This window comes from Pseudorca crassidens, chromosome 19 (genome assembly GCF_039906515.1).
Source record: "Pseudorca crassidens isolate mPseCra1 chromosome 19, mPseCra1.hap1, whole genome shotgun sequence".
NCBI lineage: Eukaryota > Metazoa > Chordata > Mammalia > Artiodactyla > Delphinidae > Pseudorca > Pseudorca crassidens.
The window spans coordinates 22,866,710-22,879,584 of NC_090314.1; the positions used below are offsets into that span (position 1 = coordinate 22,866,710).

Consider the following 12,875-nt stretch of genomic DNA (forward strand, 5'->3'; position numbering starts at 1 on the left):
AGCAGGGAAGGCTCCCGTCTCTCCAAACGCCTTCCTATTCTCATCTGGGACCAGGCTGCGCATCTCTACCCCATCATCGGCAGCTGGCTTACCTTGCAGGGCTGCAGGACGTCTAGTGGAGAAGGGTGGCCTGAGAACAGAGTTCTCCTGGGAACAGAGGGAGCAGTCTGATGGTTAAAGCATGGGCTGCCTAGAGGACAAGGGACCAGCTGGTCCTAAGGACTGCTCAAGCAGGGCCCTAAGGAGTCACACAGACTAGGTGCCACTCCTCTTAGGACACTTGACCCAGGGCCTTTGTTGTGACCCAAGCCAATTGCCTCATTTGTTAAATGAGAAAATTAAACCACAAATTAAAAAACATCAGACATAGACACCAGAGCCTCAAGGGCAGGGAATTTTTAGTTCATTGCATTTATGAGGAATTGGGTGTGAACATTTGTGGAACCATCAAGGTTTCATTGATGGTGGTAACATGATAATATGCATAAGTGGCAAGTAACCACCATAGCACTGATTAGGAGTCTCCTTGGGACGGAGGTCTCTGCGAATCACTCAGCGTAGATCAACAGTGATTTGTTAAAGACTTGTTCAGTGCAAGGCCTCGTAGATAACTCTCACGCAAGGCAGGATGAGAGGTTCCCTCAGAGAAGGGCAAAGCTCTGAGGAAATTCCCAGGAGTAGAGGTCATATCTTGGAGGGCTTCGTGGAGGAGGTGGCATTTGAGCAGGGCCTTAGAGGAAGATTCAGATTTGGATGTGTGCAGATAGGATAGGAGAGAATCCAATGCAGAGGACACAGCATGAGCATAGGAGGGACGGTAAGGCAGCATCGGCCAGCGCTAAAGCCAGAAGTTGTCCAGTTATGCTGGCAGCAGGAGCCTGGGAAGAGGAATACTGGGGAAAGGGGAGCCTGGAGCTCATTGTAGAGGGCCCTGAATGCCATGCTCAGGCACAAGGTGAGTTCTGTAAGCAGAAGGGACAGTCTTTAATAATACACTTTTGCATTGTGTTACATAAATTATAGAGCAATTTCTTGATTCTCGAAAACAAATGACAACACAACATCAAAGGTGAGAAACATGGCTCAGGGGTCCACTGGAGTCTCTGAGAGCATGTCCCTGCCCCCTAAAGGGAGGCTGGCTGCAGGCACACATGTGGGATCAGGGGTAATGACCTGGGCCAGGGCACAGCAGCCAACCCAACTGCTTTCTAAGCAGCAGATCCAGAACTGGTTCTCAAACCTCAGACCTCCCCATCTTGGTCCTTCCTGTTCCTTAACAGTGTCCAACAGGTGTTGAGCTGGGAGTAAGGAGCCAACAAGGTCCCATCTGTGTCTGGGAGAAACAAATCCCTCTGGCTGCTATAGGGGGGAAGGGTATGCCAGGGAAGGGAAGAGTTGGGGAGAGGTGAGACTTAGACAACGTTATGTTGTCATAGCAACAGGAATGAAGCCAAAGCTGGAGCAGGGGCCTGGGGATGGAGGTCAGGGGCAGCCGGGGACAGACCAGAGAGCCAAGAGGTAGAATTGCTACAGCTTGGCGGGATCCTGCGAGGATGGGGTGAGTGGCCGAGAGAAGGGAGAAGTCAAGCCCGAGACCCCAAGGCCCACGTTTGGGTTTGGTGGACGAGGATCAACTTCCCAGTGTGTATTTGTGGGGTGGTACATATAGGGGGTAGGGGGTGATGTGGGATCCCTGGGGACCCTGCACCATCTGAGGCAGCTGGAGGAGTAAAGGAGTAGAGGCTTGGGTTTGAAAGCCAGGTGGCCCCAGGTTCAACTCCAGCTGCTGGCCCCTTTCACTCATGTGACTTGGGTAAGTTATTTAAGCATCCGGCACCTTCATTTGTAAGAGGTAAGAATAGGCTCTCCAAAAAGAGAAGTTACTGATAGAAAACTGGGTGAATCAATGGAGATCATAATAATACCTGGTTCAAAGACTTGATGAGGATCAAATAAGCCACTGCCTGTCATAATAATGCATGAATAATAGTTTAATTTTAATAAACAATGTTAAATCGTTAAATACGTACTGTACTGTACCATTAATAATGGTAAGAGTGAAAACTTACCACCTCGGCATCACACTTGCTCTTAGCCCTCTACGCACATGACTTCGCTAAGTCCCTACAATAGCTCTTTGAGGCAGAAACAATTTTTATACTCATTTTACAAACGAAGATGCCAGAGGATAAAACCTCTTTAAACCTTCACAATGCTTTGTACCAGCATTAGCTTTACCCCTGCATCGCAGATAAAGAAATGAATCATCAACAAGAGGGCAATTAACACACGAGCAAAGGTGGAGCCTGGCTTGGAGCCTTGAGGATGGAGAGCCGGGCTGAGCTCGGCTCGGCTGGGAGTGGATGGCCCTCTGTAAGGGTGGGAGGCTGGGGTGCCCTGGAGTCCCAGCACAGCCTCTCCTGACCACTCTGGGGTCTTTCTTCTGTCTGTCCCCAGCCTCTGGCCGCTCCCACCCAGCCAGCCCCAGTCCTCCGGGGCCGCAGGCCAGCCTGGTGCTGCCGGTCAGCTACCGCCTGTCACACACGCGGCTGGCCTTCTTCCTGCGGGAGGCGCGGCGCACGCCTCCCACGGTCACCAACGGCTCCCTGCAGCGCTCCGAGCCCTTCGTGGTGTTCCAGACCAAGGAGCTGCCTGTCCTCAATGTCTCCCTGGGACCCTTCAGCACCAGCCAGGTGGTGGCCCGGGAGCTCCTGCAGCCGTCCAGCACCCTGGACATCCCCGAGCGCCTGACGGTCAGCTGGAAGGTGCGAGCCTTCATCGTCCACCCCCGCGTGCCTGCCTCGCAGCCCGTGGCCCAGGTGCTGTTCTACGTGGCCGGCCGGGACTGGGATGACTTCGGCGTCACCGAGCGGCTGCCTTGCGTACGCCTGCACGCCTTCCGGGATGCCCGGGAGGTCAAGAGCTCCTGCCGCCTCAGCGGGGGTCTGGCCACCTGTCTCGTGCGCGCCGAGCTGCCCCTGGCTTGGTTCGGGCCCCCGGCCCCGGCTGCACCACCCACTGCCCGCCGCAATTCTCCAGATGGGCTGGAGCCCGAGGCGACAGGGGAGAGTCAGCAAGCCGAGCTCTACTACACTCTCCACGCCCCGGATGCATCGGGAGGCTGTGGAGGAACACGGCGGGGTGCCGGGCCCGGGGGCGGGGCCCGGGCCGAGAGCCCGACCCAGCACCCCCTGCTGCGCATCGGGAGCATCAGCCTGTTCCGCCCGCCCCCGAGAAGGACCCTGCAGGAGCACAGGCTGGACAGCAACCTGATGATCCGCCTGCCTGACCGGCCCCTCAAGCCCGGGGAACTGCTCAGCATCCTCCTCTACCTGGCCCCCAACTCCTCCTCTCCCTCCAGCCCCAGCCTGGAGCACTTCACTCTCAGGTACGGGGGTACGGGCGGGGGTCTGGCTTCCCTTCCAAGGTCAGATGCACACCTGACCCCTTGTAGAGGGCTCGCCCAGACCTGCCCATCCAGCATCCTAATCCCAGTTCTTCCAGTTATCACTTGAGCAACTTCAGGAAGACAGCTCACTTATCTGAGCCTCGGTGTTCTCATCCGCTTGATGGCCACAAAAATGTCTGCCCTGTCCTCCCTACCTCACAGAAGTGGTGTCATGGTGAAGAGGAAACATCCATTTCCACAAGCATGATATCCAGAATGATAGAATCGGGGCTGGAAGGGCCCTTAGACATTAGCGGTGCAACTCTTCTATTTTACAGATGAGTAGGCTGAGGCCTAAGAGGAGAAATTGAGATCAGAGAGCAGCCCCTTGCCTGGGAGCCAAAAGATGAACAGGAGAGTGTCCGTGTGTCAGGACATTTGTCTAATCCTGGAGTGGGGAGAAATATTTTCAGGAGTCCTAGCTCTTTCTTTGTGAAGGATACAGTTCAGAAATTCAGAAATGCCTTCAGTCATAGCACATCCCCACAAAATATAATGATGTCTCACAGTAGGAATCCATGGTTTGAGCCATGTTGGGTGATTCTGAGGATATAAGAAAGGCCCCACCAAAATGCTCCCCACAAACCCAAGCACTATACATGGGACCTGAAACAGCACCATTAACCTCCGGCTTCTTTAAGTATTGCCTTCTGTCCTGAATGTACTACCTTAAAGTTCAAGTATTCCTGGAGAGAGTCATACCGAATTCAGTGATTAATACCTGAATGTGAATATGAGTTAAATCAGTCATCAGAGATCCTGGGCTGCATTAATAGGAGTAAAGTATGTAGAATTAGGGAGGTGATAATCATTCTGCTTTAGTTAGTGTTAATTAGAGCTGAAATGTTGTATTTAGTATAAGACACTACACCTTATGTATTCAGAATGTCCAGAGGAAGGTGACTAGGATATGGGCGACTTGAAGCCATGGCAAAAGAGCAACAATCGGAGAACTGAAGAATTTAGGCCTGGAGAAAAGAAGACTCAGAGGACACCTGCTCACCTCCCCAGATGTCTGTTCAGGTGGAAGAGAGCTGTCCTCCCTTCCCCCAACAGAACCCACGGCTGTTCTATTTCAGCTACATCCAGGGAAGAAGTTTCTCCTTTTAGGGACTTTCTAAAGATGTAATGGGATGTGTGCAGAAGTAGTGAGTCCCCTGTCACTAAGATATGCAAGTAGAGGTTAGGTAAAGACCTGGCAGAGATATAATAGAAGGGACTACAGCTTCCACTAGGGCCAGAGGTTGAAGCTACATGATACCAGATCCCCCAAATTAGTTTCAGGCTTTGAGTCTAGAACTCAGGGTAACTTACTCACCTGCTCGCCCTTCTCCCAGCCCCAGCCTAAGGATGGTAGGCAGGTGGGCAGCCCTTGGACCCCCAAGCTGACCCTCTCCCTCTTCTTCTTGCTTTGTCCCAGGGTGAAGGCCAAGAAGGGCGTGACCCTTCTAGGAACCAAGTCACGGAGTGGCCAGTGGCACGTGACCTCGGAGCTGCTGACTGGGGCAAAGCATTCAACAGCCACTGTGGATGTGTCCTGGGCCCAGGGCACACCACTGCCCCTCTGGTGAGCCAAGGTGGCTCCTCTGCCCACCTCTTTGCAGGACAGCACCGGGGAGGGGTGGGGGAATTCTTGACGGGGGAGGCCAGGCTGGCGCAAGGGCTGGGGCATATTTTCTGGGGACCCTGGAGGCCAGGCTGGGGAAGGTTCAGAGGACCCCGGGGAAAGGCCACTGAGGAGGGCTAGGGTCCTCAGCGAGGGTTTCAGAGCTCCTGAGCTTCTCCCAGCCCTTCCTCCTGGGCTCTCCTTCCTTCCCCCACCGCGCAGGGAGGACCAGGGGCCCCTGGAGATCCTGCAGCTGGACTTTGAGATGGAGAACTTCACCAGCCAGTCAGTCAAGCGGAGGATAATGTGGCATATCGACTACCGTGGCCACGGTGCCCTGCCTGACCTGGAGCGGGCTGTCACCGAGCTGACGGGCATCCAGCGGGACGTGCAGGCCATCCTACCCCTGGCCATGGTGAGTGCACTCACGGGAGGCAGGCGAGCTCTGCGCCTGGCACTGGAGTGGGCCAGCGGTTGCTGAGGGGCACGGAGGTGGGAGAAGTCCCCGTGGAGGGGGCACTTGGTGGGGGGGCTTCCTGGATGAGGTGACCATGCAGTGGAGCCTTGAAGGTCCCGTGGAGGAGGGGATCATACAGTAGTCAGAGAAGATGAGGAAGGTGCTTTAGGCAGGGGATCTCCTGGGCAAAGGTGTGGTGATGGGAATGGGGAATAGTTTGTTCAAAGGAGCTATGGGTTTAGGAAGAGTGCCGTGGAATGATTGTCTGGTGCCCAGGGGCACGTGGAATAGCCAGGCAAATGTGCTGGACGTTACTCTGAGTCCGGAGGAAAATGGAAGATGTTGAGAGGAGATGGTGGAGGATTGGGGAAGCATTGTTTTCTGGCAGCAGAGTGGGGTAGACCCTGAAGGCTACCACGGGAGTCCAAGTGAGCAGAGCGTCTGAGAAGGCACATGAGACCAGGTAGATGCATCTGTCTGCCCACGTCCCCAAGGGAAGGATACGCATCTGAGGAGTGGGGACAGCTGGGAGCTGCCGGGGCTTGGCTGGTGGTCCTGGGAGAGCAGGGGACCTCAAGCAGCTCAGCAGAGCCCCGCCCTCCTCTCTTCCCTGCAGGACACAGAGATCATCAACACAGCCATCCTGACTGGCCGGACGGTGGCCATCCCTGTCAAGGTCATTGCCATCGAGGTGACCGGCCTTGTCCTAGATGTCTCTGCCCTGGTGGAATGCGAATCTGACAATGAGGACATCATCAAGGTGAGCTTCCTGGAGGTGGGGGAGCCTGGGAAGAAGGCCTCGGGCCTTCCGGGGGAGTGGAACCCCAAACCAGAGGGGAATTCACATCCCAGGCAGGTCCCCTTGGTAGGCAAGAGGAAGGGAAGTGGCAGGGGGTGAGGGGAAGAGCATCCCATGTCCAGCCTGAGCAAGGGGAGGTCCTGGAGGGCTTCCTACAGGAATGTGGAAGAGACCTTTTGGCAGGCTGAAGGGAGAAAGCAGCACTGACAACTTGAATTCAATCCCCAAGTCATTACTGAGCCCTTGTTGTGTGGCAGACACCAGGTAAAGCAATAGGGGAGGGGGTCCTGGGGGGGATCTCAGAGACATGCCCTGAACCTGGGTGCTGGTGACCAGGTGGAGGAGATCCAGCCCAAGGAGGAAGCCTCCAGAAGCTCATGAGTTAGGCCAGGAGTGAAGGTGGTGTAAAAGGACCCACTCCAGGAACACCCACCCCAGCCCTCCACCTCCCAAAGGCCTTGCCCTGAGCTCCTCCCCAGATGCCCCCTCTGGGCAGAGGGTCCTCCACAGCCCAGCAAACAGGACGTTGATCTGACTTGGCTGGCCCAGTTTGCTACCTCCCCAGGAGGGCCTCCAGATTTCCTCTGGCTTTGGACAGTGGTCAGAGGTGAGATGCGGGGAGGAGGCAGTGGGGCGGGCAGTGATGCAGGAGGGCATCCAGCCCTGGTCCCTGTGGGATTGGTGAGCTGCTTGCCGTGCCAGCCTCAAGCTGGTGCCAAAATCAAATGATTGGGCAACAGAATCTGTTTCCTGTTCCTGTAAATCCTTCAGCAGGGGGAGTGGGGATGTGGGTGTCCTCCCTCCCTGGGAGTGTGTGCTTTCTCTCTCTCTCTCTCTCTTTCTCTTTGCTCTGCTTTGCTCTGCCCTGGATCCCTCCTGGTCTCTGGACCCCCGAGGCTCACCTCGTCCATCCCCCCCCATCCAGGAAGAATGTCCCCCGAGTGAGCCAGAGCAGACGGCTTGGTACCACACACCCACGGCCTCCTGAGGGCTGGAAGCCTTGTCAGGCCCATGGGGCTTGCCACTGCTGGCAGGCTGGGACGGGGAGAAATGGGCCTGCTCCCAAGAGCCCTCACCCAGCACCTTCCTCTACCACCCAGACTCCCACACCTCCGCCCCAGAGCAGACCAGAACAGTCACCGTGGCTTAGATACCAAAGGGAATTAGCAAAGATTCGAAATGGAATTTGTTTCTGTTCTCACTGAAATACACTCAGGTTCTTTCGGGAGTTTGCCAACATTCTAAATGGGATTTGCCAGCCTTCAGCTGGAATTCCCTGCCTTCCGAAGTGGGAAATGAGCATTTCTAGCAGAACCACTGTCCCACTCCTCTCCACCCACCCCCTGAGATGATTAAGAGAGCTCGAAGGAGTTTGGGACCGTCAGGGGCTCATCTGCAGGGATGAACCACAGTCCCAGCCCCTCCCCACCCCCACGAGAGCATTCAGGTTGTCATCAGCCCATAGGCTGCCTGATAGACCCTCCTCCAAACTCAAGGATGTGCACCCTGGGGCGTGTCCCAGTAGGAGCACCTAAATGCATTGCACACAGGATTCACTCCAGGTGTGCCAGGTGTGTGCGTGGGCACTTACACAGACACCCGTTGCATCTGCCCTGAAGTACTAGCAGGGACACCTCTGTGAGTGGGCACAGCTACCCACCAAGATGTGTTCAGTGAGCATATGCTCATCTGGGGAACCGTGAAGAATGCAAGGTGGTGTCCAGGTGGGCATGCATTTGCAAAAGCTGTACCCGTGGGTGGCAGTTGTCCACCTGTCTGTGCTTGGGGTTCTCTGGTCCTGAAATTTCCTCTCCCTTTCCCTCGGTTCCACCCTTGGCTGGAGCAGCCCCCTCCTGGAAATTAACCAGCTGCCCAGCTGCCTGGGACCACTGGGCCAGAGTCACCTTGGAGGAGCTGTGGGCCTGCCCCTTCTCCCCACCCCCTCCTCCTCAACCTCCTCCCCGCCCAGTCGCACCCCAGTGTCCTGCTCAGGACAGGCTACTCCTGTGTACCGTGGAGGACTCTACCCATCAGACACCTGCTCCAGAGCCCAGGCGGTCGTGCTGGGGAGGGGAGCCAGCGCTGGGGACCCTCAGCCTGAAGACTCCCCCAAGGTGTGGCCTGCCACATCAAAAACAGCCCCTTACAAAAATATTGGCACACTGGCTTCTTGCCAGGGAGCAAAATCCTCCCAAGGTAGCCACTAAGAGGTGATCTCTGGAGCAATGGAGTGGAAGCTGACACCTCCCAGAGGAATTAAATTAGAGGCCTTCTCCCACCCAGCCTCTCCCCTTCAGCCTCCTGTGACTGGCACTTTCTCTGTCCAATGGCCTTCTGGCCTTCCTTGTCAGAATGAAGTCCTCTGCACTGCCCCACAGGATGACCTGTAGGGCAAGACAGGCCAACCAACCTCTCTCCCCGTCCCCAGGTATCCAGCAGCTGTGACTACGTGTTTGTTAGCGGAAAGGAGTCTCGCGGTTCCATGAACGCCAGGGTCACCTTCCGCTACGACGTCCTCAATGCCCCCCTGGAAATGACAGTCTGGGTGCCCAAGCTGCCCCTGCACATTGAGCTCTCGGATGCCCGCCTCAGCCAAGTGAAGGGCTGGAGGGTACCTATCCTTCCTGACCGGAGGTATGACCCTTCCAAACACAGCAGATCCTGGGGATACTCACGGGTGACACAGCCCTGGCACAACGTCTGATCTGCATGTGTGTGTAAGGCCCTAGGTGTACACAGTCTGCAGGTCGGTTTTGCAATCAACAAACTTATTGAGCAGCTACTGTGTGCCAGGCACGGATGGGGGCAGGGAGGGGAGCAGGTAAGTGTGGCCAGAGCCTGACCCAGTTGAGCTCTGGGTCCATCAGGAAGCGGTCTTATATATATCATGGAGCGTGGTGGATGAAGGAAGCCCTGAGTACAGGGAAGCAAGTGGCACAAAGGAAAGAACCACCTCTTCCTCCAGAAGAAGTCAAAGCAGGCTTCCTGGAAGAGGTGACTCGGGAGTTAAGTCTTAAAGGATGAGTGGAAAGGATTTGGCTAGGGAGACAGGGTAAGAGCAGTCAAGCAGCAGACAAAATGGAGCAGAAACACCAACACAGGTGCTCACACACCTGCACACGAGTGCCCCAGCCTGGGCACACCAGGGGCACACTTGTGAGTACATCAGTCAGGCACACGGTGACTGCCACTGGGCTCCCTCACTGGGATACAGGCTCACACACCTGGGTCCCCATCTGTGGGGCAGGTCCAGGTGTACTCAGCACACTCCACTCACCCACTCATCGCTGCTGGAGAGAGAAGCCAGCAGGGAAGAGAAGAAAGGCAGAGTGACAGGCAGCTAAGAGCGGGAAGGGTGGAGCTGGAGAGAGAAGCAGGCGGCCTAGTGAGAGTTGGGATCAGTTCAGTTCTGCGGAGATTTGGAAAAGCAAGGCAGCATAGACCAGGGCCTCTTGAACTTGCGCGCGACTTGCCCAAGGATGCTGTTGAAATGCAGAGTCTGATTCCGTGAAACTGGGATGGGGCCTGTGAGTCTGCATTTCAGGCCAGCTCCCAGTGAGGTTGATGCTCCTTTGAGTAGTGAAGGACATAGTGAACTCTGAAGCTAGATGGCTTGGGGTGAAATCCTGACTGCTATTTGCTAGCTGGGTAACCTTAGGCTACTGTGCCTCAGTTTCCTCATCTCTAAAATGGGCACGTTTACACTTAGCGGATTGCTGTGAGGATTAAATTAGTTAACACAGGTAAAAGAGCCCTCTGTGTGAATGAATATTCTGGTGGTTTAATCCTTCTGAAGCACTAGCCAAGCACTGGCCACACCCTTCTCTCTCTCCACAGCCTGCTTTCCTGGGTGAATCTCCTGATTTTCGTATTTTTGGCAATCTGGACAGGCTGAGAATTCCCCAAATTGTCAAGTCCTGGTTCCATTCTGCCTGCCAGTTCCTCCCTCCATTTATCTGTCTCCTCTTGCATTTTACTCTGAGCAGCCAGAGGAAGCCAGGACACACCTCCCACACTCTGCTTGGCAATCTCATCAGCTGAATATCAAGTTCTGTCTGCCACACAGCTGTAGGACACGACGACGCAGCTAAGCCTCCTGGCACTTGAGCAGGGATCACCTTTGATCCAAGTTAGAGCTGAGCCCAGGGCCCAGCAAGTGCTTAGTGCTGAGAAAGAGCCAGTATTTGCTAAGATTTGATGCCAGCTATTCACAGGTGTAGGCGCAGCCAAGCAGGGGACACGGGGTGGGGTGGGGAGTCAAGAAGGTACCTTTCTAGGAGAGGAAAGCCTGGGACTTCGGGCTCCAAGCTTGTCAGAGACAGAAGGGGTGGACCAGGGAAAGCCTTCCACCCACGGGAGCCAGGGAGGGGCTGGTGGGGCAAGAGGGAGGGAGGGACTCATGCAGGTCAGAGCCGGTGTGGGGAGCCCTGACTCCAGGCCTCCCCCACCCAGATCAGCCCGGGAGAGCGAGGACGAGGACGAGGACGAGGGACGACGGCAGAGCGCGAGCCGTGGCTGCACTCTGCAGTACCAGCACGCCACCCTGCAGGTTTTCACCCAGTTCCACACGACGTCGGCGGAGGGCACCGACCAGGTGGTCACCATGCTGGGCCCAGACTGGCTGGTGGAGGTCACCGACCTGGTCAGCGACTTCATGCGGGTGGGTGACCCCCGAGTGGCACGCATGGTAGACAGCAGCACGCTGGCCGGGCTGGAGCCAGGCACCACCCCCTTCAAGGTAAGCACAGTGGGGCGTGCCGGGTGCCGGGAGCCTTCACACAGACGTTCCTAAGACAGGATTTCCAGCGCCTCGGCCTTGGGGAGCAACCCCAGACGGGCCCTGCAAACACACTTCCCCACCTGCCCTTCTGCTTGAAATTCTACCATCGAAGGTCAAGAACCTTGGAGAAGCTTCTCTCTCTGAGCCTCATCAGCCTCTGTGAACCTTTCATGGCTCAGTGTGGTCGCTGAGAGATGTGGCTGCGGAGCGGAGGAGGTGGGAGGGCCCAGCCAGTGTAGAGGCCAGAAGAGGAAATTTTGGAGATCTAGGGACTCAACTTTGACCTTCCTCCTTGATAACTGGGTGCCTGGGTAGATATCATCCATCTCAGAGACTATACATAGTGACCCATGGGCTGAAATCTGCCTGCAGACATATTTTGTTTGTAAAACGATTGACCCAATCGTTTAAAAATTGGGAGTTTCTCATTTTTTAAAAAATGTAAATTTCTGGTTTTAGAAAATATGAATCTGGCAGCACAGGGTCTGCATTCCCGCCTGGCAATCATCAGCTGGAGTCAGTACTGCTGCCTTTTTTACATGAGCATGAGTTCTCCCATTTGCCCCAGTGCCCACCACTCCCTTTTGTCTCCCTGACACTGAGGCTGACCATCAACTGTGACTTATCACTCTACGGGAGGGCTGTTGTTTTCTTTAAAATCAACTCACCTCACTCATCTGTGTTCCTGCCTGGCTCCTGTGAGCCCTTGACCCTTGCTTGGCCTCTGGATCCTGGTTCCCGGTTGCAGACCTAAGGCAGAGCCCAGGAGTCCTGCCTCCCAATCTGCCCCACCCCCTGGGCTTCTCTTCGAGCAGCACTCAGATTCCTCCCTGGTTGGGAATTTGGAGAGGGGTGGGGTGTCCTTCTCTCCTGGCTCTCACCCATCCCCGCCCCACCCTGCCTCAGGTGGTTTCCCCCCTGACGGAGTCCGTGCTTGGGGAGACACTGCTGACAGTGACAGAGGACAAGGTCAGCATCACACAGCTGCAGGCCCAGGTGGTGGCCAGCCTCGCCCTCTCCCTGCGGCCCAGCCCCGGTAGCAGCCACACCATCCTGGCCACCACAGCCGCCCAGCAGACCCTCAGCTTCCTCAAGCAGGTAACTGGATGCCCAGCTGGTCAGCCTGGGGGCTTGGGGTGTGGAAGGAGGACTTGCAGTTTCTGGCCACGAGCCCCCCAGATAAGGGATTTGATAATGGAAGATCTATCTACCCTTTGTGCCCTGTGCACCTGCCCTACTGGGCCCGTGCCCCACCATCTGCCTGGGAGTCTGGCCAAGGTCTCACTTCCTGCACCTGCCATGGTGAGATGCTCCTGTTGAAGGTTCCCACTCCTGCATTTCTCAGAGGGCCCGTCACCTCTGCCTCTACCCCCCAGAATTACCCTCACCCATCTCTGGACCCCCAGCTATAGCCCCCCACTGATACGCCAGGGCACTGGCTATGGGACAAAGGTGGAAAAGTTACAGGTGGGGGTCACAGGGGGGGAGAAGGTGGGCACTGAACACCGAGCCAGAGGTCAGGACACAGGAGTCCTCTGCCCCAACTTGCTTCGTGACCTCAGGCCAGTTGCTTGTCTCTGAGCCCTGCTTCTTCATCTGCAAGGAGGTCAACTCTCAGAAGGTTTAACAAACAGAGGACAAGGCTGGGGTTGAGTATATGTGCGTTCTCAGTCTCCACGTGTCTGCTGGGGATGATCAGGCATGGAGATACGGTGTGACTCCTGCAGCAGAAGGGATCTGAGTTAGACCCAAGGCAGAATTTACCATCAACTCACCCAGGGGAGA

General features: G+C 55.8%; 1 protein-coding gene and 1 long non-coding RNA gene across 2 annotated transcripts in view; one reads left to right on the forward strand and one right to left on the reverse strand.

Annotated features, from left to right (window-relative positions):
- Positions 1 to 12,875, reverse strand: part of LOC137211787 (uncharacterized) — a 350,093-nt gene that overhangs the window by 251,369 nt on the left and 85,849 nt on the right. The window lies entirely within an intron of this gene.
- TMEM132E (transmembrane protein 132E) overlaps positions 1 to 12,875 on the forward strand; it is a 53,666-nt gene that overhangs the window by 37,475 nt on the left and 3,316 nt on the right. The window contains exons 2-8 of the mRNA XM_067714303.1: positions 2,458 to 3,388; positions 4,869 to 5,015; positions 5,277 to 5,469; positions 6,128 to 6,271; positions 8,739 to 8,944; positions 10,763 to 11,048; positions 11,997 to 12,188. Of these exons, the coding sequence (XP_067570404.1) occupies positions 2,458 to 3,388; positions 4,869 to 5,015; positions 5,277 to 5,469; positions 6,128 to 6,271; positions 8,739 to 8,944; positions 10,763 to 11,048; positions 11,997 to 12,188 (2,099 nt within the window). The remainder of the gene's footprint in view (positions 1 to 2,457; positions 3,389 to 4,868; positions 5,016 to 5,276; positions 5,470 to 6,127; positions 6,272 to 8,738; positions 8,945 to 10,762; positions 11,049 to 11,996; positions 12,189 to 12,875) is intronic.